This window comes from Rana temporaria, chromosome 1, assembly GCF_905171775.1.
Source record: "Rana temporaria chromosome 1, aRanTem1.1, whole genome shotgun sequence".
Lineage (NCBI taxonomy): Eukaryota > Metazoa > Chordata > Amphibia > Anura > Ranidae > Rana > Rana temporaria.
Genome location: NC_053489.1, coordinates 523,972,917 through 523,999,708, shown reverse-complemented (window position 1 = coordinate 523,999,708; position 26,792 = coordinate 523,972,917). Strand labels below are relative to the sequence as shown.

Below are 26,792 nucleotides of genomic sequence, written 5' to 3'. Positions count from 1 at the left end.
GGACAAGTTAACTTTAAAGCGGTGTTCCAATTTTTTTTTTAACCCTTTCAGAATCTTTTAACTTTTGCATTTGAACACTCACGTCTTTTGTAAAATGTGTCCCCCGATGTCCGGATTTATCTTAAATAAAGTTTGTTAATCCTTTCTTGGCCGTTTTAATTTTGCTCTGGGATATGGTGCCTGATCTCGTGCATGCGCATTGGGTAATTTTTGCAGCGCTGTTGTTCTGACGAGAAAAACCCCTGTCGAATAATGCCCACCCTGTACTGCGCATGCGCAGTGCTTGCGTACTATGGAGCCACTGTATGCCGCCGAATCCAGTGTTCGGCGGCTCTTTCCTGCGCAAGCGTAGTACCGAGCAGCCATTATCCAATGGGTATTTCTCGACAGGACACTGTCAACTAATCAGGTTGCCATCACAACGGGCATTGGCGTCGGAAGTGCCCACCCCGTTGTGATGGCAACAAAGCCCTCTGTGCTGCCCACTGACTCCTGGGAAATGATGACACACATCTCTCAGGAGCAGTAGTGAGCAGAGGCGCCGAGGGAATTGACATAAGGAGCCGTGGAGAGGAAGGAGGAAGATTTCAAGGGACCACATAGCAACAGGCATTAAGAGGTGAGTAAAAAAATATTTTTTTTTTTTCATGCACAGTAATGGCTTTTTTTTTTTTTTGGGTGGAACTCCACTTTAAGTAAACCAACTGCATACAAAAATACACTGCCTTTTAAACCAATTAAATTTCTTTTTAGCCCAAAATTTTAATCATAGCTTTGTTGGCTGTAGTAACTATTTGACCTGCAACAAAGGTTACTTCTGACACGTTTAGCACTAAAAACTGCATTTTTAGCACAAGACATTTTTAGAGGTGACCCCTGCTGTTAAAATAGAAACAAATGTTGATGCAGCCTGGAGTGCGATGATTAATTTTCTTTTCTGAACAAATTCACTGGAGAGCAATGTGCCAGAACGGCACCCAGAGAGTTTTGAGTGAATCCTGTGGAGGGCCACTCTCCTTAGGCCAGCCATATCTCCTTGCAGATTTCTTGTCAGCTGTACTTCATAATAACAGCTAAAATATGATTGGATGCATTTGAATAGAGTTTTATTTCCCCTCTGCTTTTTCATGGCATTAAATATAACCAGCTTTTGCACAAAAAGCATCTGATAGGAAAGAATTTACATTTAATTGTAATTTTCTCACTGTGTAGCAAACTCTCTGTCCTCATAGTCAGCTTGGACTTCCCTGGGATGTAAGAAAATTTGTCCTTTTTCAAGGACAAAAGATCAACTCAGTATAGGGTATAGGCTTTGCTCATGAAACCTCTGGGTCACAGCAGCTGATGCTGTTAGCAGTAGACCCAAGCTAAGCTAATCACTAGAGTTGGACTCCCATCATGTACATGGCAAAACAAATCAAAGCTAAATTAAGACAACGGGTCCTATTCACTTGCATAAGCCTCTGTTTTAGATCATCCATTTACATGTGCTTTTATATATTGAGCTCTCCAGGATACATCCAAAAGCTCAATTCCATTTTCATAAGATTGGGTTAGGAGAAAGGCAAAAATGAGCTAGGCTGTGAACATATACCCAAGCTATCAATTTGTAATGGGGTGGCTATGATCGTAAACATTATACTGTATATCTGGTTCTGGTATCAGATTGTTTTTAGTGGCAATGGTAACTCAATTTGCATATATGTCTCGACATATATGTACTTGAAGCATCATTGTACTTGTGTATTGAACAGTTTAGATAACCTGGAAGGTACAATATGGTGTGTTTGAATTAATAAGGAAAGATTGATTCTTTTCAGACTAAAATCAATTAACAGATCAACAGTCACTTTTGTTTCAGATAAAATGATCAATATTACATGTAAATGACCAAGAGCTCTGGTTTACGTTACTATTTATGTTAAAGCATAGTAATGGTAAACTGTCTTCTAGTACATGGCTAAGTTTATTTGTCTTTAATCATAAAGTATCCCTCTGTTTTCATTTGGACTTTCAGAATTGTATGATGTACACTTTTGTACCACTGATGTGCCTCTCTGTCATTTTTATTATCTTGCTGTTTTAGTTCCTGAAATATCACTTTGGTGTTTCAAGAGGGCTATTTATGTAGAATCCTAGGATAAGGTACTGCAGGAAATGTGTGTCAATTAGGACCAGCCTAGAATATTGACGAAGCTGAATCTTCTCTGCAGCCCTTCAATTCTTAAGTGTTAAAATGTGCTTTACAGTTGCATGGCTACATTAGTGGTGGGCCTGGGGCTCTTATAGCGTTTCTGTCTTGTTCCTTTGGGAAACAAATAACCAAGGATATTACACACTTAGTATACTACATTAATATGCGATTGTTCTAAGAAAGAATGGTGTTTGCATGATAAAATATTAGGTTGATGATGAAAGATGATAATTTGCTCATTCACTTTTTGACTTTTTTATTTTTTAATTCTGTTGCAGAAGCATTTGTTTTCTTTGCGTGTATGTTTTGTTTAATTTATTTGTAAGAAGTATTTAATGAAACAAAAACAGGGCTACTACGTAAAACTAGCAAAAGCTAAATATCTGACTTCGGTCCTTTGCTAAAAATACAGTTATGCTTAAAGATAACCTCAGGGGGGGAATTTTAAAACTGCCCTTGCAGTGGGGCTCTTCCCCCCACACTGGGTTAAATGATTCACTTCTGCACTACAGCTATAATGTCCCTGCACTCCCAGTTACAGATACTGGCCCTGTAGTAAGCGGCCCATTATCTGCTGAACATCCAAGCAGTGAGGGAAAGGGAGGGAGCCAAATACTTCGATCAAAGCTACTGTTTTAAGTTTAAAAATCGCTTGTTCCAATCCAATGGTGTACAGTAAAAGTTCACTCATACCGCTGGACAGAGGTAAGGGTTAAATGCTTGTTTTGTCTAGAGGAACATAACGTTTTACTTTCCTTATACCTTACTCCCACAGCCTCCTCTCCATGCCCCTCAAGTGTTTTTAGTGTTCCGTCCGATGGTCACATTCTGATGTCATCACGTACAATGCTGGACCAATACTTCTGCATTGTAAGTGAGGACGTTAAGGGCCCTTCAATGTCCCGGGGCATCGAAGGGCCAGCTGTTAGGGGAGGGTAAATAAGGTAAGTAAAATGGCTTTTAATGCTCTCCAAGGCCAAAAATAGCATTTATTCCCTGCAGTACCCTCTACAAGGGTAGTTTATAAATGTCCCTGGAGTTCAGCTTTAATTTCCCTACAAAATATTAAAATATACAATTGCGTTTCAGAAAAAAAAACAGTTCGGGTTTTGATCCAGATTCCAGAGAAGCTACAGCAGTGAAAATCCATATAGGAGTAATTTTACCTGCCAAACGCATTGTATTCTAGTTCAGCCAGTCTTTTTTGTTCGAGGTACAAGGCTGATGGCAAGGCCAGATCCTTAACCTGCACAGGAGCAGCAGCATGGCTTTACAAGGAGTTCACCCTCGGCTTGCTGACTGCACTTAAGGGCAGCAGCACATAAATAGATGAATATTCTGCTCTCTCCTCCAGTCATGGAACTTGGAACTTCCTGTATTCTAGAGTTTGCCCTCCCTCATCCAGGCTGACAATACTTTTACAGGGGATTGCAGTAGAATGATGTTCTTAAAGGCTAAATTCACCTTCTGAATATTACACCCATATTTAGGGTGTAACATATTTGTCACCCCCTCCCCTTTTCTGTGACAACAGGTGGGGGTTCTTACCCTCACAACTGCGGCCACATTTAAAAATGGCTCTGCCCGCAAAGCTGCGTCATTCATTAACGGAGCTCTGTGAATAAGTGAACTATAAGGCCGCGTACACACCATCGGTCCAAACCGATGAAAATGGACCGAAGTTCAGTTTCCTCGGTCCAAACCGTCCGTGTGTACGCCCCATCGGTCTTTTGTCCTTCCGACAAAAGTTAGAGAATTTGCTTTAAAATCGAACCGATGGACTGCTGTCCGATAGGTCCAAACCGATGGTTAGTACACAAAAAACATCGGTTGCAAAACCTGCGCATGCTCAGAATCAAGTCGACGCATGCTTGGAAGCAATGAACTTTGTTTTTTTCAGCACGTCGTGTGTTTTACGTCACAGCGTTCTGACCCGATCGGTTTTTGGAACGATGGTGTGTACGCACATCAGGCCATCAGTCTGCTTCAGCGGTGAACCGATGGAAATGGTCCGTCGGACCATTCTCATCGGATGGATCGATCGTGTGTACGCGGCCTAAGTCCTGTCTTCCACCGAGGGAGACTAGTTCTCAATAAACATGACACTTCCTGCAGCTCAGTAATTGTCTGCTCCAACGGAAGTACAAGCAGAGAGTTATAAAAAAAAAAAATGCACATCTTTTTGCAGGTAAAAAATAAATGTGCATGTATTGTCTTTTTTAATGGGAGCCTGGAAAGCATTACACCCATGACCAGCAGAGCGTGGGTGTTATGCAGGGTTCTTGCAGGCTCTGTGTAGGCTGTGTGGCCGTACATCATATGGCCAAACTGTTGAACATTAAAGTGGTTATTAACCCACTTTTATTAAATGCTGCCATCCTCTCTTTAACAGGAAGCATCAATAAACTACCACAGCGCCCAACGGCGCCATGGTAGTTAATTGAGAACTACAAACCGACAGCCGCAAAGGCTGCTCAATCTTGTAGTTTTTAATTCACAGAACTCTGTAAATGAGTGACACGGCCGGGTGGACAAAGATGCTTTTGGCTGCGTTTTAGGCAGATTCTGAGGGGGGGGGGGGAGATCCCCCTGCAACATCGGGGAGCTGACGAGGCCCGTAGGTCTGTAACATGTTACACCCTAAATATGGGTGCAACATTTAACAAAAGGTGAACGTATGATTTAAACCCATGTGAGTTTTAGAAGGGTTTCCCACAGTTTTTTTTTCTTAGAAAATAGGTGCAGGGCACAAGGCTCAGGGGGTGTGTATTGTGCAGTGCCCAGATGTACATATCAAACAGGGTGCAGAAATCAAGATTGCATATCATGAGGATGCTGGAGTGAGGATGCTGCAGTGGGTAACACAGACCAGTGTCTAACAAAAAATTGCCGCAATCCCAACCCCCTCTAAAGTGCACAGCACTCCCCCAATGCCCAGCACAGAGCTATCCACACACCCATTCCCCCACATAAAAGCTTTCCGCCTACCCTCCCAGAACATACACTCACACTGTACAAATCACTCTCATCACTCACCTCTGAGTTCCAGGTATAAGTCTTCAGGAGGAGATGCTAGACTGGTGGCTTTGCAGCATGTCTGAGCTGCTTCTAGCTTTACAGTGACCGGTCAGAAAGGGCAGAGATGCTGCAAAATGGACTTCGGCCATGTCCGACTAAAAAAAAGAAAGCCCTTAACAAAGCTTGCAATCTAATTATACCACACTATTTTCTAAAACATTGCTTACAAATGGTCTAGTGGATAAATCACATTTAATGTTAATGTCAATAAGTACCTGTGTTTCATTGTGGAAGTGTGGTCAACGTGACAGTGGCACTTTAGGAAACATTTTCAAAATCACTGTTCATACTCTGTTTTCATTATTGACTTAAAATCTAAGACATTTCTTTTGCATATAGGAATAGAAAATGTGACCAGTGTCTGTTTTATTTTACAGGAATGGCAAAATTCTATTCAGAAGAATGCTGGCCTTGCTTTTATTGAACTAGTTAATGAAGGAAGGTAAATAAAAAATGGAAACTGCTTAACTATAAAGTGCGTTATATGTTTTTTTCTTACCAGAAATCTTTGTAAAAGCAGAGGTCAATTTGTATTCTGGTCCAGTGAAGGACAGTCTTCCCACTTGTGTGTAGAAAGCTAAAACTCTTTGGGGCTTGAGGTTTCCAGCATTAATCCACAAAGAATGTTGCATGTGCATGAACACTCCGTAAAAAGAAAAATAATTCTTTGTCTTTTTACATCATGAAAAGAGTGCACAAGTATCCAACATAAAGCCTTCTTCACTGAACCATAACATAACACATGCATTATTTGCCATACAGTAAGGATTTTTATTTTCAGCAATAGGAGTTAAAGAAAATCTCGTTGCCGAAAATAATTGCTGAATTACTGCACACAAAGCAACTGATACAGTTTTATAGATGGCAAACAAAGCTAAAGTTCATAATTTGTGTAAGTACTGCTTGGTTAATCAAAGATGCAATAGTGTCTAAGGCTCCATGCACATTGGCTTAAAAAACTTTGCTTCTACAGGAGTTTTGTGTTCTGCCTGTAGAAGCAGCTCAATGTTATCCTATGTGTCCATACACATTAGGACGTTAAGAGGCATATTTTGAGTTTAATGTTTAGAGGCAGAAAAAAAAACCTTCTCATTCGCGTTTCTGATTGGAGCTTGGAGGCAGAAAAAACGTTAAACTCTCCTAAACTCGTCTAAACAAAAAATGCTCTATATGGAAGTTTTTTACTCCAAAGCCCATTGTGCATGGAGCCTGAAAGAAAGGATAGCAGATGATTCCATCCACCAATTTTGATCCTATAATGATACTTTTTTGGGCTCTAATCCAAGTATACAGGGTTAATCTATCTACAGTATGTTGGGGGAGTCAGAGGGACTAGCTGTCGCCTTTAAATGGTGAAATTGTAAATGTAAGCTTAATAGTTTTTCACAATTCATGTATGTGTAACATTTGCTAAACATCTTGATTTGCTTGCAAATGTGGCAAATTATACATACAGTATCTCAAAAAGTGAGTACAACCCTCACATTTTTGTAAATATTTTATTATAAGTTTTCATGTGACAACACTGAAGAAATTACACTTTGCTGCAATGTAAAGTACTGAGTGTACAGCTTTTTATAACAGTGTAAATTTGCAGCCCCCTCAAAATAACTCCACACCACAGCCATTGATGTCTAAACGGCTGGCAACAAAAGTGAGTACACCCCTAATTGAACATTTCCAAATTGGGCCCAAAGTTTCAATAATTTATGTGGCCACCATTATTTTCCAGCACTGCATTAATCCTCTTGGACATGGAGTTCAGCAGAGATTCACAGGTTTCCACTGGAGTCCTCTTCCACTCCTCCATGACGACATCACAGAGCTGGTGGATGTTAGAGACCTTGTGCTCCTCCACCTTCCATTTGAGGATGCGCCACAGATGCTCAATAGGGTTTAGGTCTGGAGACATGCTTGGCCAGTCCATCAACTTTACCCTCAGCTTCTTTATCAAGGCAGTGGTCATCCTGGAGGTGTGTTTGGGGTCGTTATCATGTTGCAATACTGCGCTGTGGCCCAGTCTCTGAAGGGAGGGGATCATGCGCTGCTTCAGTATGTCACCGTACATGTTGTCATTCATGGTGTCCTCAATGAACTGTAGCTGCCCGGTGCCGGCAGCACTCATGAATCCCCAGACCATGACACTCCCACCACAATGCTTGATTGTAGGCAAGACACACTTGTCTTTGTACTCCTCACCTGGTTGCTGCCACAGATGCTTAACACCATTTGAACCAAATAAGTTTATCTTGGTCTCATCATACCACAGGACATGGTTCCAGTAATCCATGCCCTTAGTCTGCTTGGCTTTAGCAAACTGAAGGCTTTCTTATTCATCATCTTTAGAAGAGGCTTCCTTCTGGGACGACAGCCATGCAGACCAATGTGATGCAGTGTGCAGCATATGGTCTGAGCACTGACACGCTGACCCCCCCCACCCCTTCAACCTCGGCAGCAATGTTGACAACACTCATACGTCTATTTCCCAACGACAACCTCTGATATGATACTGAGCATGTGCACTCAACTTCTTTGGCCGACCATGACTAGGCCTGTTCTGAGTGGAATCTGTCATGTTAAACCACTGTATGGTCTTAGCCACCTGCTGCAGCTCAGTTTCAGGGTATTGGCAATCTTCTTATAGCCTAGGCAATCTTTATGTAAAGCAGCAAATCTTTTTTTCAGATCTTTGCCATGAGGTTCCTTGTCACTTCCAGTGACAAGTATAAGAGAGTGAGAGCGATAACACCAAATTTAACACACCTGTTCCCCATTCACACCTGAGACCTTGTACACCTAACGAGTCACATATCATCGGGGAGGGAAAATGTTTTTTTGGGCTTAATTTGGACATTTTCACTTAGAGGTACTCACTTTTGTTGCCAGCAGTTTAGACATTAGTCGCTGTGTGTTGAGTTATTTTGAGGGGGACAGCAAATTTACACTGTTATACAAGCTGTACACTCACTACTTTACATTGTAGCAAAGTGTAATTTCTTCAGTGTCGTCACATGAAAAGATATACAGTAATTAAATATTTACAAAAATGAGAGTGGCGTACTCACTTTTGTGAGATACTTTAAATGCATGTGAAATAAAACTGAAAAGAAGAGATTGCTTCGTAGTAGATGACAAAACGGTAGTCTGCTTACAATAGTAAAAATCAGCAAAAGGTGGTGATAAATATGATTAGTAACCTTGTTTTTTTTTAAGGGCTGTAATATTTGTCATATAAATTTAATTTAAAATGTTGAAATTGGTTTAGGTGTGTTTTTAGTTGATTCTTCAATTTTTTTCAACACATTTGTGTGGCATTAAAGCACAAGCCTAGATCAAGTAATCCTTACTCTCCTGCCTTGTTGAGTTTAACCTTTTGGCTTGAAAGACAAATGAAATGCATAAGCCTTTATTTCATACTAGCTTCAGGTGACTGATTACAGGGGCATTTTCTATATACCTTGATCCCAGAGGTCACCTAGCCAGTAACAAGGGTGTTCAGTTACACTGCCTATGTCTGTACTGTTTTTTTTTTTCCTGTTTTGTGGGGGTGTTCTCTGTTGACCCTGTTTGTAGGGGGGCTGTTTTTTTTTTGGACATTGATTATTTCATTTGCATAGATATCAGACTGTGCCTTTTAAAAATAGCCATCAGTAGAACATATCTACATAATTATAATTGGTGTAAAAGCTGTAATATAAACGGCAATCATTTCTTCCAACTCATACACAACCTACTTCCTCTGTCCCTTAGCTTATTTTTTTATTTTTTCGCCACAAAATCAAAGGAGGGCAAGTAGATTATAAATAAAAAGCAGAGTTGTTGACATGAATTAATATAATTTCACTTCATAAGTGGCCCTGTCAGCAACTTTCTGCCCCTTATCCTTTGAGCGAAGAATCGAAAGAGCCTATAAAGCCACTGTTCAGGTATTCTAAAAGCCACTATCACAGGCTCTCTGGATTCAATAGCCTCAGCAAGGTTTAACGTATCTGATTTATTTTAGTGTGTGTAGTTTGCTAGCCTTTGTTCAAGATGGAAAATTGGGGACTCTCCAAAGTATGATTTCATAATCGGACACACACGGGGTAGATTTACCAAAACCGGAGCACTCACAATCTGGTACAGCTGTGCATGGTAGCTACCCCGTAAGCTTGCTAAACTTTGACAATAAAACCTTGAAGATGATTGGTTTCTAAGCAGAACTGCACTCCAGTTTTATTAAACCCCCCCAACAGTTTACTTGATACTAGTGGTACTATTAGTTAAGTCAATTGTTTTAGGTTTCTTTTTGTCGGACATCCCCAAGAAATCTAATAACTGGTAAAACTCCAGAGTGCAAACTGGATTTTTTTTTATAGGAGTGGATAATTTAAGGGGATAACCAAAGTATGGCTTACAAAAATTGCAGTGAATCTTAAAAAAATATTTTTTCTCTAATGATCTGCTACAACCCTTGTTTTTATTTATCTGATGTTAAACTACTACGATGCATTAGAATTGTAGAACTTCACATAAAATGTGTTGGGTTGTTATACAATTCTGCCCTGTACCTACTGGGTGATTAGTGGTAGGCAAGGAGTGCCTGGACTTTATTAAGAACTTTGTGAGGACAAATACCGTATTTGCTGGCGTATAAGACGACCCCCTAATTTTCCAGCTAAAATTTGGGTTTTAGGATATACTCGTCTTATAAGACGACCCCCTTCCTACTAGTCTGTCTGGAAGCTGAGGGGTAGCCAGAATAACCACTGACAGGAAATAACGCTGACGGGAACATGCTTTATTCAGCTTTTTCAAATCTCACTGTGCCCATTACATGCCTCACTGTGTCTTAACATACTGGAAGATTAAAGATTTAGCTTGTTTTTTTTTTTACAGAGAAACCCTGCTCCACCTGGCTGCATCAACATTGATGAGGCAGCTTGTGGATCAGTTGCCCCTTGGCAGTTCTTTGACCCTGTATGTGGACCCAGCTACAAGAAATTTTCCGAAATGGAAACTGGCTGGCCTGCAACGCTGTCTTTCAACACTGGACTCTAAAGCCTCGTACACACGATCAGTCCATCTGATAAGAACGGTCTGATGGACTGATCGTGTCAGAACGCGGTGACGTAAAACACAACGATGTGCTGAAAAAAAAGAAGTTCAATGCTTCCAAGCATGCGTCGACTTGATTCTGTTCATGTGTGGATTTTTAACCGATGGTTGTGCCTACCAACAATCGTTTTTTTCCCATCGGCTTTTTTTTAACCGATGGTTAAATAACCTATGGGGCCCACACACGATCGGTTTTGACCGATGAAAACGGTCCATCAGACCGCTGTCCTCTGGTTAACCTATCATGTGTACGAGGCCTAAGGCACTCACCCTCTGTACTATAGTATATCGTGGTTTAGTTAGTTGCAGAGTGCTCTACAGCACATGTCAAACACAAGGCATCCCTAAACTCTGCACATAAAATACGTCCGGTATTTATTGCCCCTTTAGGATCCTCCTACTGTTGATGAAACGTAGCCACACCTATTTAATGTGGTTCAGCGGGATTGTGGCGTGGGCAGGGGGGGAGGGTACTGGTTGAGTTCCTGCAACCATAATACTCATGTGGCCGGCAATGAAATTGAGTTTGACACCTCTGCTCTATAGGTTCAGGACAGGGGTGATCCAAATCATTATAGTTCTAGTAGACCCTCTCAGTGGAGGAGAGGGTATAGCCTGAAGGCAAAGTAGTGTGGTCTTTCCCCAGGAAACGTGCCTGTTACCTGTTGTGGTGGTTCTCGGGCTTTGCCCCTTCCGTTGTAGGGGTAGTCACTGGTCAACAGGTCCCTGTCTTGGGCAGTTGGGGGTGAGCCCAAGTGCTTTCACAATGGGGCAGTGCGCTTGCAGGATAGGAAAAAAGTCCTGCAAGCAGCATCTTTGAGGCGGTGTGGGTGCTATTAACCTTTTCCTTGGCTGCTAGCAGGGGTTAAAAGTGCTCTAGGGTGAAAAGGTTCTAAAAGGGACATTGTCCTACTATTTTTGTTTTTTGTGCCCTGCTTCTAAGCACCCCAAAGAGGCAACTCTGCATTGTTTAGATGTGGTTTGTGAAGTGTGAGTTTACCTTTCTGCCACTGCCTCTATCCAATCTTTGGATCCTGTTGGTCCTCTCTTCACACTTTTGTGAAGTAACATAGTTTGCTGTGTTGACTAACCCTTAGTTGTACTACTGAGTGTGCTATGGTCAAGATTTAAAGAAGGGCATTTTTGACCTTCCTGTAAAATCCTTTTCTTGCATATCACTGCTAAATGTTCATTGGTCTCTCTCAATATATTGGCTAGTCCACTTTATTTTACTCTTCCTCAAACTCCTTTTGTTTTTATTTACAGACAAAGGGTTATTATGTACCAATTATGCAGTCTCTTCAAAATATTGAAGCAGTTGACTGAACCTGCATAGGGTTTCTGTTGGCTAAGGCATTGGCAGAAAAAGTGAGAAATAATACAGTATGATATAAGCTTTGAACCCAGCAAGAATTGGTATTTGTTAAATGCATAAAAATATAAGCAAGATGAGCTTTGTATATAAGGGCATTGCCTACAGTATAGAGCATGCTTTTAATTAATTTAAAATATTTTTGCCTAGACTGCTGAGCCAAACTATGAAAGACCACCTGGTAAGGGTAGCAAACGAAGCTGAATTTATCCTGAGTAGACAGCGAGCAGAAGAAATACACAGGCATGCAGAGTTTGAGGTAAGTTTAACTTCAAGTGTTTACATTTAATATTGTGAAATGCTCGTCTTTCTATTCTCTTTTATTCAACTCTTCATTTCTAAATTCTTTCTATAATCTTAGGTGTTTGTCTTTTATCTTTTCGCTAACCACCAGTTCAATTCTTTGCTCACATCTAGCAAACACACTCAGGTTTTTTTTTTTTAACCATGGAGTACCAACAATTATATTTTATTGTAGCAGTCTAAAATATGTGACTAAAATAGTTTTAACTTGCTGGCTTTGAATTTGAATGTCAAGTTCTTTTTTTTTTGCATACCTATAGTAATGAACCAAAAAATGTTGGTTGTTGCTAGATTTGTACATTGAACTAACCGTGAAGATGAACACGTGTAGGTTATGGACTATCGGCAGATAAGTCTCGAGTACATTTGTCTTCATGAAATGTGATGACATTTACAAATGTCTTGCACTTTTATATTTGGTGGCAACGGACAGTAATGAAGCAGTGAGGTGTGACAAGACCTCAACATTTGTTTGTCATTCACAGCAAAAAACAAAAACTGAAGTGATAACAGAATGCAAGGGATGAGATTGTATTAGTTGGAAAAGGTTTTATGTAGGTATATGTGGACTCTATTTTTGTAAAGGTTACTGCAAGTTCCAAAACTACTTAATCAAAAAGATACATTTGTGCTTAACACTATTTTTTATTTTGTGAGGACAGTTTCACTGGAATTATTTAGGATGTATATAGCGACATTAGTTTGCGCAGCACTTTACAATATAAAGGGAGACAATACAGCAACATTACAATTCATTACAAGAGGGTTAGGGGGGCCCTGCTCCTGCAAGCTTACAATCTGTTGGGGAGAGCTGGTGAAGCAAAAGGTACTAACTGTGATGGATGAACTGATGGAGGAAGTAGAAGATTCGGTTATTAGCTGAAGGCAGGATAGGCCTCCCTAAAGAGATGAGTTTTCAGGTTTGCCTAAAAGTGGACCAACTAGGAGATAACCGACAGATTGGTGTAGTGAGTTCCAGAGGATGCGAGAGGTGCTGGTGGAGCCCTGGAGAAAAGCATTGGAAGAGGAGACGAGAGTTGGTGAGAAGGAGGTCTTGGGAGAAGTGGAGATGACAGTTTAGGTGATATTTGGAGAGAAGATTGGTGATGTAGTTTGGGGCAGAGTTGTAAATGGCTTTGTATGTTATTGTTGGTGTTTTGTATTTTATTTGCTGGGCAATAGGAAGCCAGTGGAGGGATTGGCTGAAAGGGTTGGTGGACACTGACAGGTTGATATGGTGGAAGAGTCTGGCAGAGGCATTTGTGATAGACTGAAGAGGGTATGGCTTACAGAGAGATGGGCCAATGAGGAGGGAGTTAGAATGGTCAAGGCGAGAGATGACAAGGAAGTAAATAAGTTGCTTAGTGGTTTCAACAATTAAAAAGGGGACCATTTTGGAGATGTTAGAGATGAATTCTAAAAGATTTGACTGCAATTGGATTTAGGGATGAAAGCACAGGTCAGGGTCCAGGATTACACCTAGCACCCTGCCATGAGGGGAGGGACTGATGGTTGTGGAGAAGTCAGGGGTGGGTCACAATCCAGAGGAAAAAGTATGAGGTCAGTTTTAGAAAGATTGAGTCTGTTTGAAGTGGTGTGACATACATGCTGATGTCAGTTAATAAGTTAGTAATGTGAGAGGAGACTGAAGGAGTGAGGAGTAGAGAGAAAGATTTGTGTGTCGCCAGCATAGAGATGGTACCGGAAGCCATAGGAGTTTATTAATTGACAAAGGGAGGAGGTGTAAATGATGGAGGTCAGAGGACAGAACCTTGGTGTTCTCCTACAGAAAGAGCAAGTGGAGAGAGGAAAACGGTGTTATAGCGATGTGATAGGTAGGAGGAAAACCAGGAGAGGGCAGAGTCTTGGAAGGAGTGGAGTTTTTTGAGGAGGAGGGGTTGGTCAAAAGTATAATAGGCTGGAGAAAGGTCTAGTAGTATGAATATGGAGTAGTTGCCATTGGTTTTGTAAGATCATTAGTGAGAGTGTAGTAAGGGGTCCAGAAGGTGGTTATCAGTGAGGTAGGAGCTCAGACAGTTGTAGACTAAGCTTTCTAAAAGTTTTGATGCAAATGGAAGCAAGGAGATGGGTCTTAAGTTGTTCAGGCTGGTGGGATCCAGTGAGGGCTTTTTTAAGTATGGGGTTAATCCGTGCAAGTTTTTGAGGGGAGGGGAAGGTGCCAGTTGAGAGGGAAAGATTAAGGATGTGTGTGAGAGAGCATAGGATAGAAGAAGAGGGTGGGCATAGTAAATGTGAGGGAACGGGATCCTGGGGACAAGGTGGTAAGGCACGCTTCTGAGTAAACTTTAGTGACCTCTTGTGGTAGTAGCAAGGTCAAATAAGGAAAGTGTTGAGAGTGCTTTTTTACAGGGTATCTTAAGTGGGATATATGTCTGTGCAGTGGAGATGCCCCCCAAACTTGTTTTTGAAGTGATTGGCAATCTTGTGAGCATTTGTGGGCAATGAAACGATAAATTCAAAAATTTAAAAAATATATATATGATTTAATATACAAAAAATACAAAAAAAATATCCAAATAACATAATACATCTACCACACAGTGGTGCATAAAAACAGTACATAAATGAGATGACAGTACATGTGTACAAAGAGTAAATGGTGTTTAGCAAAGGCACCTCAAGAACCTACGAAAGAAGGCTCAAGGGTATGTAGAGATAGCTGGTCCAACGCGTTTCGACTTGTGAGTTACACTGAATGTCTTCATCAGGAAAAGACAGCATCTCTGCAATTGAAAAAACAGCCACATGATACATGTACTTGATACAGAAAATTAACAATGATAAAAGATCATATATCAATCATCTGTGAAAAATACTATTTAAATACAAAGAATTTTGCAGTGAAGAGCTGTGCTCCCACATAGAATGCAAAGAAGCAAACTGACCACACTGGCATTGATGTGCTTCCATGCCTTGGTGTGGTCAGTATGAAAACAGAAAAGCAGTTGGACTGTCTGGATCACCAGGTATATTACACGAAGAATGCTTTAGCAAAAAGACCAGGATAGTTTTTAATACAAGTTCATGGTACAACAGACACATATCAGAAATATAAAACGATAGGGTAACATACATGAAGTCTTGGTTTGAGTAAATTCTAGGACTTGTGGTTTGCACTTCAGCCTGGGTTCACACTGCTGCAGTGTGAGACACTGCATGTAAATCGCAGCACATTCCTAACATACACTCCACAATCGGTTCGCATGGACAGGTTGCGATTTAGATGCGGTGCAATTCCAATGTGAATTCACACCACATCTAGTGTGAACACAGGCACTGTTTTCCTCCACTGAGTTTAATGAATCAAGGTGAAACTTTTCTATGGTTATGAAAATATTTTGCAGATTGATAAAAAATAAAAGAAGATACTGAGCTGGAACTGTGCCAATTTGATTTGACACACCTATTCTACATTCTTTTCACCCCTACCTAATTGATGACTGTATAGAAAAAAAAATGTTGTGATATACTATTTCTATTTGTAAAGTAAAAACTAAAATTTGGTTGCTGTAATAACTGACCTACTTCATTAGAAAATTACAGTTCTGCGACCGCTCATTCTATGCATTAAGATAACCTTCTGTGCGCAGCAGCGCCCCTCAGCTCCCCCCTATACTTACCTGAGCCCCTAATGTCGATCCAGTGATTTTTGCACGAGAGACTCGGCTGTCCTGGACCAGTGTTAATGTTGACATCAAATTTTGAATTACTTTTAGTTATAGTCTTTTGACAAAAATGCCATTTTAGTTGTATTTTAGTCATCTGAGTTGTTTTTAGTTTCAGGAGACTAAAATATCCAGTACATTTTAGTTGAGTAAAATCGAATGGGTTTAGTTAAATTGTAATGCATTATTTCTTTAGAATTGCCCAACATTATATACTTCTGGAGTAAAAAGCTGATAACATGTTTATTATCTATGGTATTAAGGTTTGAACATGCACTACAGACACAGATTTAGCAGTTGTGATATTCAATTCAATTTAGTTTTAGTCAGTCTTTTGACTAAAATGTTGTTTTAGTTGTATTTTAGTAGACTAAAATAGTATTAATTTAGTCAACAAAATTGCCACTGTCCGAGACGCTCCCTCTGGATTGTCTGAGCCACAATCAAAGTTGGTGAACCAATGAGGAGAGAGAGGGCCAGGCCGAGGTGTGGCTTTGCATCTGAATGGAAACAGAGCAACAGCTCGACTCGAGTGCCCCCATAGCAAGCTGCTTGCTGTGGGGGCACTCGGCAGGAGGGAGGAGCCAGGAGCACTGGCGGGGTACCCCAGAAGAGGAGGTTCTGGGCAGCCCTGTGCAAAACCATTTCACAGAGCAGGTGAGTATAACATGTTTGTTATTTTTAACAAAAAAAAACCCACAAGACTTTAATATCACTTTAAGTAACCCTGTCACCCTACTAAAAAAAAACTAAGGATATACCGTATCCCTTAAATGTTTCAAAGTTGTGCTCGTGATGAACTGACAGTCCCCCCCCCCCCCCTTGGATGATGTTAGGTTGGCCAAGAATGCAGCTAATTTTTTCTGTTACCTTTATCTGCATTTGCTTTAGATGTATTTCTAATTGCGTTTTAGAAGAAAGGAAGAAAAGCGCCCCAGGTTTCTTAGCCAGTGCTTGCAGTGTTCATACTGTGTATTGTATAGTGAAACCCCCTGTAAGTTTTTCCATTGCCAGACACAAATGCGATGAAATGTTTTCAGTGTCTAGCTTTGTTAAAAAGAAATGGGCTGCTTGTTTTTCTTGCTACATCAAGTGGTTTGATGACAGCCCAGCAGAGATAAAACATCTTGTTCTCTTTATTCCTTGCTTAATTGCTGATATGGGTAAATCATTAAACCCTGACCTACACTTTATTTTTAACTATTAGATTTGCCGTTACCAGTGCAGGAGACGTTTTGCCAATCCTTTTTTTTTAATTTATATTTAATGTTGCTTCATTGCAGATATTAGACTTAAAAATATTGATTATGGCTAAAAATGAAGGGTTCTTGCATGCAATACCGATGTATAGACGCAGGCTCTTTATGGCAGAAAGATCCTGCCCAAAAAACACGGTATACAGAGTTTGGTCTTTTTAATGTGCACTTTATAAATGTGTATATGTGAGCATAAAAACCGTTCCAGCTCCCAGAATGCTAAATATAAGGGAGGTGCAATTTTTTTTTACTGATTTAAATGCGGTGATAGTTAACTAATATTTATGCGTCTGTGTATACAGGCCCACTGAATGTAATTGGCTGAATTCAAGACCATTAACCCCTTCACGCTGATCGCCTCCCGGCCCTTTAAGAGTTCTAAAAGCTCAGAGGCAGGCATTTGTGACTGCTATAATTGGATGTCGCAGCAGTCACATGATCGGAACGCTTCCGTTCGCAAACATGCATCAGGAGCTTGCCGGATACCATGCTGGGAGCGCTCTCTCCGAGTCAGAAGTGATTTACACAGGGCTGCACATATGCAGCTGCTCATCATTAATTTAATGCGTATGGCCGGTATGATGATAGGTTGCTATACACATCCGCTGCAGATTTGTCTGCTCCAGTTTTAAGAAATTCTTCTTGGTATGTTTAAACCACCAAAAAAACTGTTTGACATCTTGACACTAAGAGCCGGTTCACACAGGGGCGGCCGACTTTGGGGGCAACTTGGCAAGGCGATCTCACGGCGACTTGCAAAATGATTTCTGTATTGAAGTCAATGCAAGTCGCCCCCAAAATCGTACAAGAACCCTTTTCTAAGTTGGAGCAACTTGAGTCGCTCCTATTAGAATAGTTCCATTGAACAGAGCGGAGCGCAACTTGTCAGGCGGCTGAGTTGCCCCTGTGTGAACTGGCTCTAAGGGGGAGGAAATGCCTAGTGTGCACAAGTAATGCTAAATAGCGTGTCAGTGCAGCACTGTTTTAGACTCAGGCTTTGTTCTCATCTGCATGCTTGCAGAGGTCCTGGAATGAACTGAGACTGTTAAATTAATACTACTCACTGCAGGTCTAGTAGGGCTGCCCAGAAGCCTTTAAAGAGATTTCATTTGAGTGCTACACATACTGACTTTTGAAATTATGATAGAAAACCTAGAGTTTTTTTTGTTTTGTTTTTTAAGCATGGTGATAAGGTATCACCTGCTTTTGATTTTAATATATTTTTCCTCAGTAGTAATTATGTAAATACCATTGTATTCCACCTCTGTCTGAAGTATCGTTTGGAAGCTGCCGTACATGTTATATTTTTATCAACATATGATTTAAAAATACCTTACATCTTTTTTCCATTTGTTATAAATCGTGGTGAGCAGGAAAGTTCTATGCATGATTTCTCTGCTATAATTAAATGTAACATTTGCAAGGTGCGTGAAATTTGCCCTTTTTTCTCTGCAGTTAAGTTTTGTCATGCGTAAAATTCAAGGATTCTCCTCAATGTTAATCTTATTCCATTCTGCTTTATATTCTGTTCTTGCAATGTGGTAAATACAGGCTAGATTCTTTTCATGCTGATCTATGGACCTTAGGTTACTTTGTTTTTTCATGAATTCAGCTTTGTCGTTGGAAACAATAAATCAAAAATAAAACATCCAGTAACCTTTTAAGCCTATAAAAATGCACATTTGTACGAAGGAATATCAGAGGACACCGAGCTATTCCTTATAAATATACCTTCCCTGTTCAGAGGATGTGCTCTGTATGCATAAGCGTGTTCTTCTAAGCTTCTTCTAAGTGTATCCCTAGAAAATACAACCGGCTTTTAAACATTATGCATCCAGATGACCACATAGATAAGACAAAAGGTATCAGGCTTCATGGAGAAAAGGATAACAGCAAATAGAAATCCAAGTCTCGCAGAGAGACATGACTGATTATGGAGGACCGGTTTCAATTTACAATATCAAATGCATGCATATGATAAATATTCAAAGAACCTATTCAGACACTAAGCATCGCAATGAGAAACATGGTACCATGCTAGTTATATTTTAGTTTCCTCTGTTTAAAATTATTATAAGTTATAACCATGTAATCTTAAAAATAGAAATTAATTAAATCTTGCTGAATGTAGCCTTTTTCCTTTTGTGTTTTGGTTGGTTAAAGTGTAGCTAAACTCAAAGTGAATATATAGAAGTATTGTGTTGTGTCTAAGTAGTACCCTAAAACTCTTGAACACCTCCTGAAAAATAGCAGTACACTTGCGAGTGTGCCTAGGCACGCCTGTGCATACAGTCTCACAGTTGTATATCTGCCGTGTGAGATTTCAAGTACTGTTGCCTCTACTAATCCTATTAAAAAAAAAAAAAAAAACTGTTCGCTGTCACCTTGTTCTGTTTTTGCTTTAGAATTAACACCATGAAATGAAGGCACAGGTAACTAATACAATCTAAGTTTCTGTACAGTTCCTTCCTAGTACAAGAGAGACATGTTTAAGTTTCTGTACAAATGTGTCATCACACATTAAATACATCAGGATTTGACAGATTTGCTTTGAATCTAGGAGACGGCTAACAGCCAGTTTTTTTTTAACTAACAAATCTTATGGGTGGAACATATAACATGTTCCTGGAGGTGAATTTATCCGTTGACCCTTTCGCAGCCAGAGCTGTTTTTTGCACATGTTAAAAAATAATTTTAGGCCTGAGGATTACATATATTTTCTGAAAGCAGACACTCTAGAAACTAAAATGGTGGTAGTTCTATATTACTGCAAAGGTCTAGGAAACCCAACATTTCAGTTAAACACATTAAAAGTTAGTTTTAGTGGGCACAAAACACAATAAATTACCTTATTTTTTGATAAAATATAAAAATTGAACCCAACATCTCAAACCTTACATATGTTTGTACCGTATATTTTCCATAGGCAATGTTTTAAAAGCCCTGTTATAAGTCCACAGTTTAGCATTACTGAGGAGGTCTGGTGCTAGAATTAATGCTCTCATTCCGGCATGTGTGGCGATATATAACATGTGTATCACAATCACCTTCTCCAGGCATAGGCGCTCCGCCATGTGCGTTTATGTTTGTACGTGTGTAGGGGTAGGGGGGGCCTCACATTTTTTGGGGGGAAGTGGCTGGATTTATGTGCTTGTGTGTAACTTTTATTTTTTACAATATCAAAAAAAAATCTTCACCTATGTGATTCTTTTTTTGGTGACAGGTTCTCTTTAGACCATTTGTGTCTCCCCTGTGCTCCACTGGATGTAATGCAATGCATATTGCACTGCATTACATTCTTTGCTAGCCTTAATGGCTTTTTAATGCCCTGTAGCCATATAGCTGCCCTATCACCCACATGGCATTTGTTAAAATGACGACCACACTAGCACCATCCAGGCCAGCATGCTTGTTTACTTGGAATTATAAATAAAATAAAGTCCTCCCGCCCCTTTTTTTTTACTTTTCCCTCCCCTCCTTACCCAGTCCTTTTCCCTTCTTTTCTTCTTTCCTCCTTCCCAATGATATGCCAAAACCTAGCTATCCAGCCTCCTTTTTAATTCTGTAGCAGTATTCACTTTTTGTACATAATGTGATCTGAGGTATTATGATGTTAATGCACTCATTCTGTTGGACTACATTTTCACAGTTCAGACTTTGATACGTTCTGTTGGCCTGTTGTATCTAAATAAAGAATTTAAAAAAAAAAGTGCCAGTAAAGAAGGATTCGATTTAAAAATCAAAAAAATCATGCAGTATTCTTGCGTTACAAATAGTTTTTACATTTGTTACCTTTCCTTTTCAACCTTTAACTGGCCATGATTTTTTATAAGTGCTACTAAATCAAATTTGTGTCTTGCAGTCAAATTGTCATTTTTTTTTTAGGCAGGTTCTTTCAGAATCCTCACTCCTTGTTGCTTGCAAAAGCCATTGCAGTTTATTTTTATCATTCAAGGGGAGGCATGGGGCAGTGGGTCAGGTACCTGCAAATCCGCAGGCAAATTCAAGTGGAACATAATAAATAAGAAAGAAGGTCAAGTTTTGGTACATTACTTCTGTGGACATAATCAGACGCAGGGGAAAGCGTATATTTACCATGCAGATAAGCATAATAAATAAGAAATAAGGTCAAGTTTTGGTACATTACTTCTGTGGGCATCATCAGGCGCAGGGGAAGGCGTATATTTACCATGCAGATAAGCATATTTTGTTCAAATAATTCGCAAAATGGCAGCTGTCTCTAGTATTCTTAGATAAATTGTTGATAATGGCTGGCAGTATTTTTTAATTTGAGCGCTTAAATTTTTTTCTAGCATTTTAGTAGTCTCGAGGATGAGTCTTATTACCAGGCATCTTTGTAATATGATAGTTTTATCCTGAATTATGGCGGTCTCCTTGCAAAGGTAAAAGCAAGATTGGAGAAGGGTGGTGGGTGCAAACTCTCTGCAGATATGTGTAAAGTTGAAGGTGCAAGTGAGTTAGGATATCAGGTTGAACAAAGCTGCTATGGATTTTAATAAGGCTCTTTTCTCAAGGGAAATCATGCAGGGACTTGTACAGTTTACTATCCTGTAGATCTTCCTTTGAGAGAAAACCCTTATTAAAAATCTATGTCAGCTTTGGCAAAGATTCTTGAGAATCTCCTTTACGGTATAGTGAGTGCTGCCTATCATCTTTAAAATGCCCACAGAAATTACTTTTTCAGATTTGATATTAGTTTGATACCAGTTTAATGTAGATGGCCACTTTTGTGGCTCTTGGATTTTTTGAAACATGTCCTGTGGTCTGATGAGACTGAACGTCCCACACTCCACTTGAGTGCTTCCGTCATATACCGCTTCCTATCAGTCTGGATATAGATATCAGATATTCCAGCTGCTCACAAGCACACAACGAGACTTGATTGTCTGCTGAACATGGAGAGTTTAATAGAACCAAGAATACAACCTTATATACAGTTTAAAGAGGAGGTAACCAGAACATAAATTAACATGAGCTAATTAACTAATCATTTACCCAGATTAGGCGAATCATAGATATGACCTTTCAGAGTAGACGTCTCCTCGCTCACCTGCTATACAATACACATTATCATAAGTGTAAACACATTATATCTTCACACAATAGCAGGGTCAATTAGCACAGAGAACAGACAGATGGCTGGAGTTGGTGACATTAGCATCTAATAGTATGTGTCCCAACATTATGAATGAGTCACTCTTACAATTAACCCATTGAGTTCAGAATCAACAAACAGTAAATAGTTCTTTACAGATATCCTGGAATATATTGTGGATAATAATTGCATAATAATCCCATCTCAGGTAGTCCAAGATATCATTTCTCAGTCATCCTATGCCCCCAGTGGATTTTAGACATAAGAGGGTGCGGGGATGTCCCAGGTGAATCTGTCACAGAGACCAAGATAAACTTATTTGGTTCCAGGTGAGGAGTACAAAGATAAGTGTGTCTTGCCTACAGTCAAGCATGGCGGTGGGATTGTCATGGTCTGGGGCTGCATGAGTGCTGCTGGCACTGGGGAGCTACAGTTCATTGAGGAAACCATGAATGCCAACATGTACTGTGACATACTGAAGCAGAGCATGATCCCCTTCCTTTCGGAGACGGCCGCAGGGCAGTATTCCAACATAATGACCCCAAACACACCTCCAAGATGACCACTACCTTGGTAAAGAAGCTGAGGGTAAAGGTGATTGACTGGCCAAGCATGTGTCCAGACCTTAACCTTATTGAGCATCTGTGGGACATCCTCAGACAGAATGTGTAGAAGCGCAAGGTCTCTAACATCCACCAGCTCCTTGATGTCATGGAGGAGTAGAAACGGACTCCAGTGGCAACCTGTGAAGCTCTGGTTAACTCCATGCCCAAGAGGGTTAAGGCAATGCTGGAAAATAATGGTGGCCACAGAAAATATTGACACTTTGTTGCCAGCGGTTTAGACAACAATGACTGTGTTGTTATTTTGAGGGGACAGCAGATTTACACTGTTATACAAGCTTTACACCCACTACTTTATATTGTAGCAAAGTGTAATTTCTTGTGTTGTCACATGAAAAGATATAATACAATATTTACAAAAATGTGAGGGTGTACTCACTTTTGTGAGATACTGTGAGTGTGTGTGTATGTGTATATATATATAATGTGTGTATATAATATAGTCATGGCCGAAATTGTTGGCACCCCAGAAATTCAATTATTTCTCACAGAAAAGTATTGCAGTAACACATGTTTAGTCCCAAAACAAAAAAAGGAAGGAAAAAAGCAAATTGGACATAATGTCACACAAAACTCCAAAAATTGGCTGGTCAAAATTCTTATCACCCTTTCAAAATTGAGGATAAATTAGATTGTTCCAAGCATGTGATGCTCCTTTAAACTCACCCTGGGGCAAGTAACAGGTGTGGGCAATATAAAAATCGCACATGAAAGCAGATAAAAAGGAGAGAAGTTCACTTAGTCTTTTCATTGTGTGTCTGTGTGTGCCACACTAAGCATGGACAACAGAAAGAGGAGAAGAGAACTGTCTGAGGACATGAGAACCAACATTTTGGAAAAATATCAACAATCTCAAGGTTACAAGTCCATCTCCAGAGATCTATATTTGCCTTTGTCCACATTATCAAGAAGTTTGCAACCCATGGCACTGTAGCTAATCTCTCTGGGTGTGGACGGAAGAGAAAAATTGATGAAAGGTTGCAACGCAGGATAGTCCGGATGGTGGATAAGCAGCCCCAAACAAGTTCCAAAGAAATTCAAGCTGTCCTGCAGGCTCAGGGAGCATCAGTGTCAGCGCAAACTATCCAACATTTAAATGAAATGAAACGCTATGGCAGGAGACCCAGGAGGACCCCACTGCTGACAGACATAAAAAAGCAACACTACAGTTTGCCAAAATGTACTTGAATAAGCCAAAATCCTTCTGGGAAAACGTCTTGTGGACAGATGAGACCAAGATAGAGCTTTTTTGGGTAAAGCACATCATTCTACTGTTTACCGAAAACAGAATGAGGCCTACAAAGAAAAGAACACAATACCTACAGTGAAATATGGTGGATGTTCAGTGATGTTTTGGGGTTGTTTTGCTGCCTCTGGCACTGGGTGCCTTGAATGTGTGCAAGGCATCATGAAATCTGAGGATTACCAAAGGATTTTGGGTCGCACTGTAGAACCCAGTGTCAGAAAGCTGAGTTTGTGTCCAAGAGCTTGGGTCTTCCAGCAGGACAATGACCCAAAACATACGTCAAAAAACACCCAGAAATGGATGGCAACAAAGCGCTGGAGAGTTCTAAAGTGGCCAACAATGAGTCCAGATCTAAATCCCATTGAACACCTGTGGAGAGATCTTAAAATTGCTGTTGGGAAAAGGCGCCCTTCCAATAAGAGAGACCTGGAGCAGTTTGCAAAGGAAGAGTGGTCCAAAATTCCAGGTGAGAGGTGTAAGAAGCTTATTGATGGTTTAGGAAGCCACTGATTTCAGTTATTTTTTCCAAAGGGTGTGTAACCAAATATTAAGTTAAGGGTGCTAAGAATTTTGACCAGCCCATTTTTGGAGTTTTGTGTGACATTATGTCCAATTTGCTTTTTTTCCTCCCTTTTTTTGTTTTGTTCTAATACACACAAATGGAATAAACATGTGTATAGCAAAACATGTGTTACTGCAATACTTTTCTGTGAGAAATACTTGATTTTCTGGAAAAATTCCTGGGGTGCCAACAATTTTCGGCCATGACTGTGTGTGTGTGTGTGTGTGTGTGTGTGTGTGTATATTACACACATACATTGTATATGTATTGCCATTATATTTCAGACTGAAAAAAAAAAAAAATCCTATTTCATTTTTTTATATATTGCATGCGCATAAAGCATTAAGCAGCGAGCAGCATGTTTCTGTCACTGCTGACTAGGACTTATTAGGCCCAGATGAGCTTTCCTAGTTCAGAAGGTAAACTGCATGTTCCAGCATGCTATGCCAGCTCCAAACCCTCACACAGGCTTCCCACTTGTACATTAGTACGTATTATTTCTATTTTTAACCCTAGTACTATTGTGTTTCAAAGTTTTTAAAAACTGAGGGCCTGATTCCCAAAAAAGCTGCCTAACTTAACTTTCAGCAGTTAAGTTACACTGACTTAAAATCTCTACCTAAGTGCCTGATCCACAAAGCACTTACCTAGAAATTTCAGGCCGTGTAACTTAAGTGCCGCCGTCGCAAGGCGGTCCTCCTCTCCGGGGGTGTTTAAAATTTAAATGAGGCGCGCTCCCGCGCCGGCCGTACTGCGCATGCGTGTGACGTAATTTTCCCGACGTGCAGCGCGCGAACGTAATTGACGCCGGGCGGCTTTGTGGATTGCGACGGGACACTAAAGTTGCGACGGGTGAAAAAAAATATACGCGCCGGGAAAACAAATAATTATAAAAAAAAATGACAGCGTCGCTCAGCATGCATTCCTGAGAGGGAGAACTCCATGCCAATTTTCAAAGAAAAAACCGGCATGGGTTCCCCCCCCCCCAGGAGCATACCAGGCCCTTAGGTCTGGTATGGGTTGTAAGGAGACCCCCCCTACGCCGAAAATTCGACGTAGGGGTCCCCCTACAATCCATACCAGACCCGTATCCAAAGCACGCTACCCCGGCCGGTCAGGAATGGGAGTGGGGACGAGCGAGCGCCCCCCCCCTCCTGAGCCGTGCCAGGCCGCATGCCCTCAACATGGGGGGGTTGGGTGCTCTGGGGCAGGGGGGCGCACTGCGGGCCCCCCCACCCCAGAGCACCCTGTCCCCATGTTGATGAGGACAGGACCTCTTCCCGACAACCCTTGCCGTTGGTTGTCGGGGTCTGCGGGCGGGGGCTTATCGGAATCTGGGAGTCCCCTCAAATAAGGGGGCCCCCAGATACCGGCCCCCCACCCTAAGTGAATGGATATGGGGTACATCGTACCCCTACCCATTCACCTGGAGGCAAAAAGTAAAAGTTAGTAAACACACAACACAAGGGTTTTTAAAATAATTTATTATTCTGCTCCGGAGGCCCCCCCTGTCTTCTTTATTAGCTCTAATACCAGGGGGGGCTTCTTCTTCCGCTCTCCGGGGGTCTTCTTCCACTCTCCGGGGGGGGTTTCTTCTTCCGCTCTCCGGGGGGGGCTTCTCCGCTCTCCGGGGGTCTTCTTCTATCTTCGTCGCTCTCCGCTGTTGACTCGGCGAACCCCGGTTCTTCTGCAGCTGTCCGGTGCCTTCTTCTTCAGCGCTGGCTGCCTGCTATCTTTGTGTGTTAGCTCAATTACTAACAGGCAGCCAGCGCGGTCTTCTGTGACGTCAGGTTCTTCTTCTCCCCTCTTCCGATGTTGACTCGTCGCCTCTTGACACTGCAATGATGGAAGCGCGCCTTGCATCCCATTTATATAGGCATCACCGTCCCATCATGCTCCGGTAGGTACCCACGTGGTGGGTGCACGTGGGTAGGCACCCACCACGTGGGTACCTGCCGGAGCATGATGGGACGGTGAGGCCTATATAAATGGGATGCAAGGCGTGCTTCCATCATTGCAGTGACAAGAGGCGACGTGTCAACATCGGAAGAGGGGAGAAGAACAGAAGAGAAGAACATGACGTCACAGAAGACCGCGATGGCTGCCTGCTAGTAATTGAGCTAACACACAAAGATAGCAGGCAGCCAGCGCTGAAGAAGAAGGCACCGGACAGCTGCAGAAGAACCGGGGTTCGCCGAGTCAACAGCGGAGAGCGGCGAAGATAGAAGAAGACCCCCGGAGAGCGGAGAAGCCCCCCCG

The 26,792-nt window shown here is 41.1% G+C and overlaps 1 protein-coding gene across 2 annotated transcripts in view; it reads left to right on the top strand.

The window, feature by feature from the left end:
* LRBA (LPS responsive beige-like anchor protein) overlaps positions 1–26,792 on the top strand; it is a 789,979-nt gene that overhangs the window by 290,021 nt on the left and 473,166 nt on the right. For both annotated transcript variants that reach the window (XM_040331890.1, XM_040331889.1), the window contains exons 34-35: positions 5,650–5,714; positions 11,892–12,000. In XM_040331890.1, the coding sequence (XP_040187824.1) occupies positions 5,650–5,714; positions 11,892–12,000 (174 nt within the window). The remainder of the gene's footprint in view (positions 1–5,649; positions 5,715–11,891; positions 12,001–26,792) is intronic.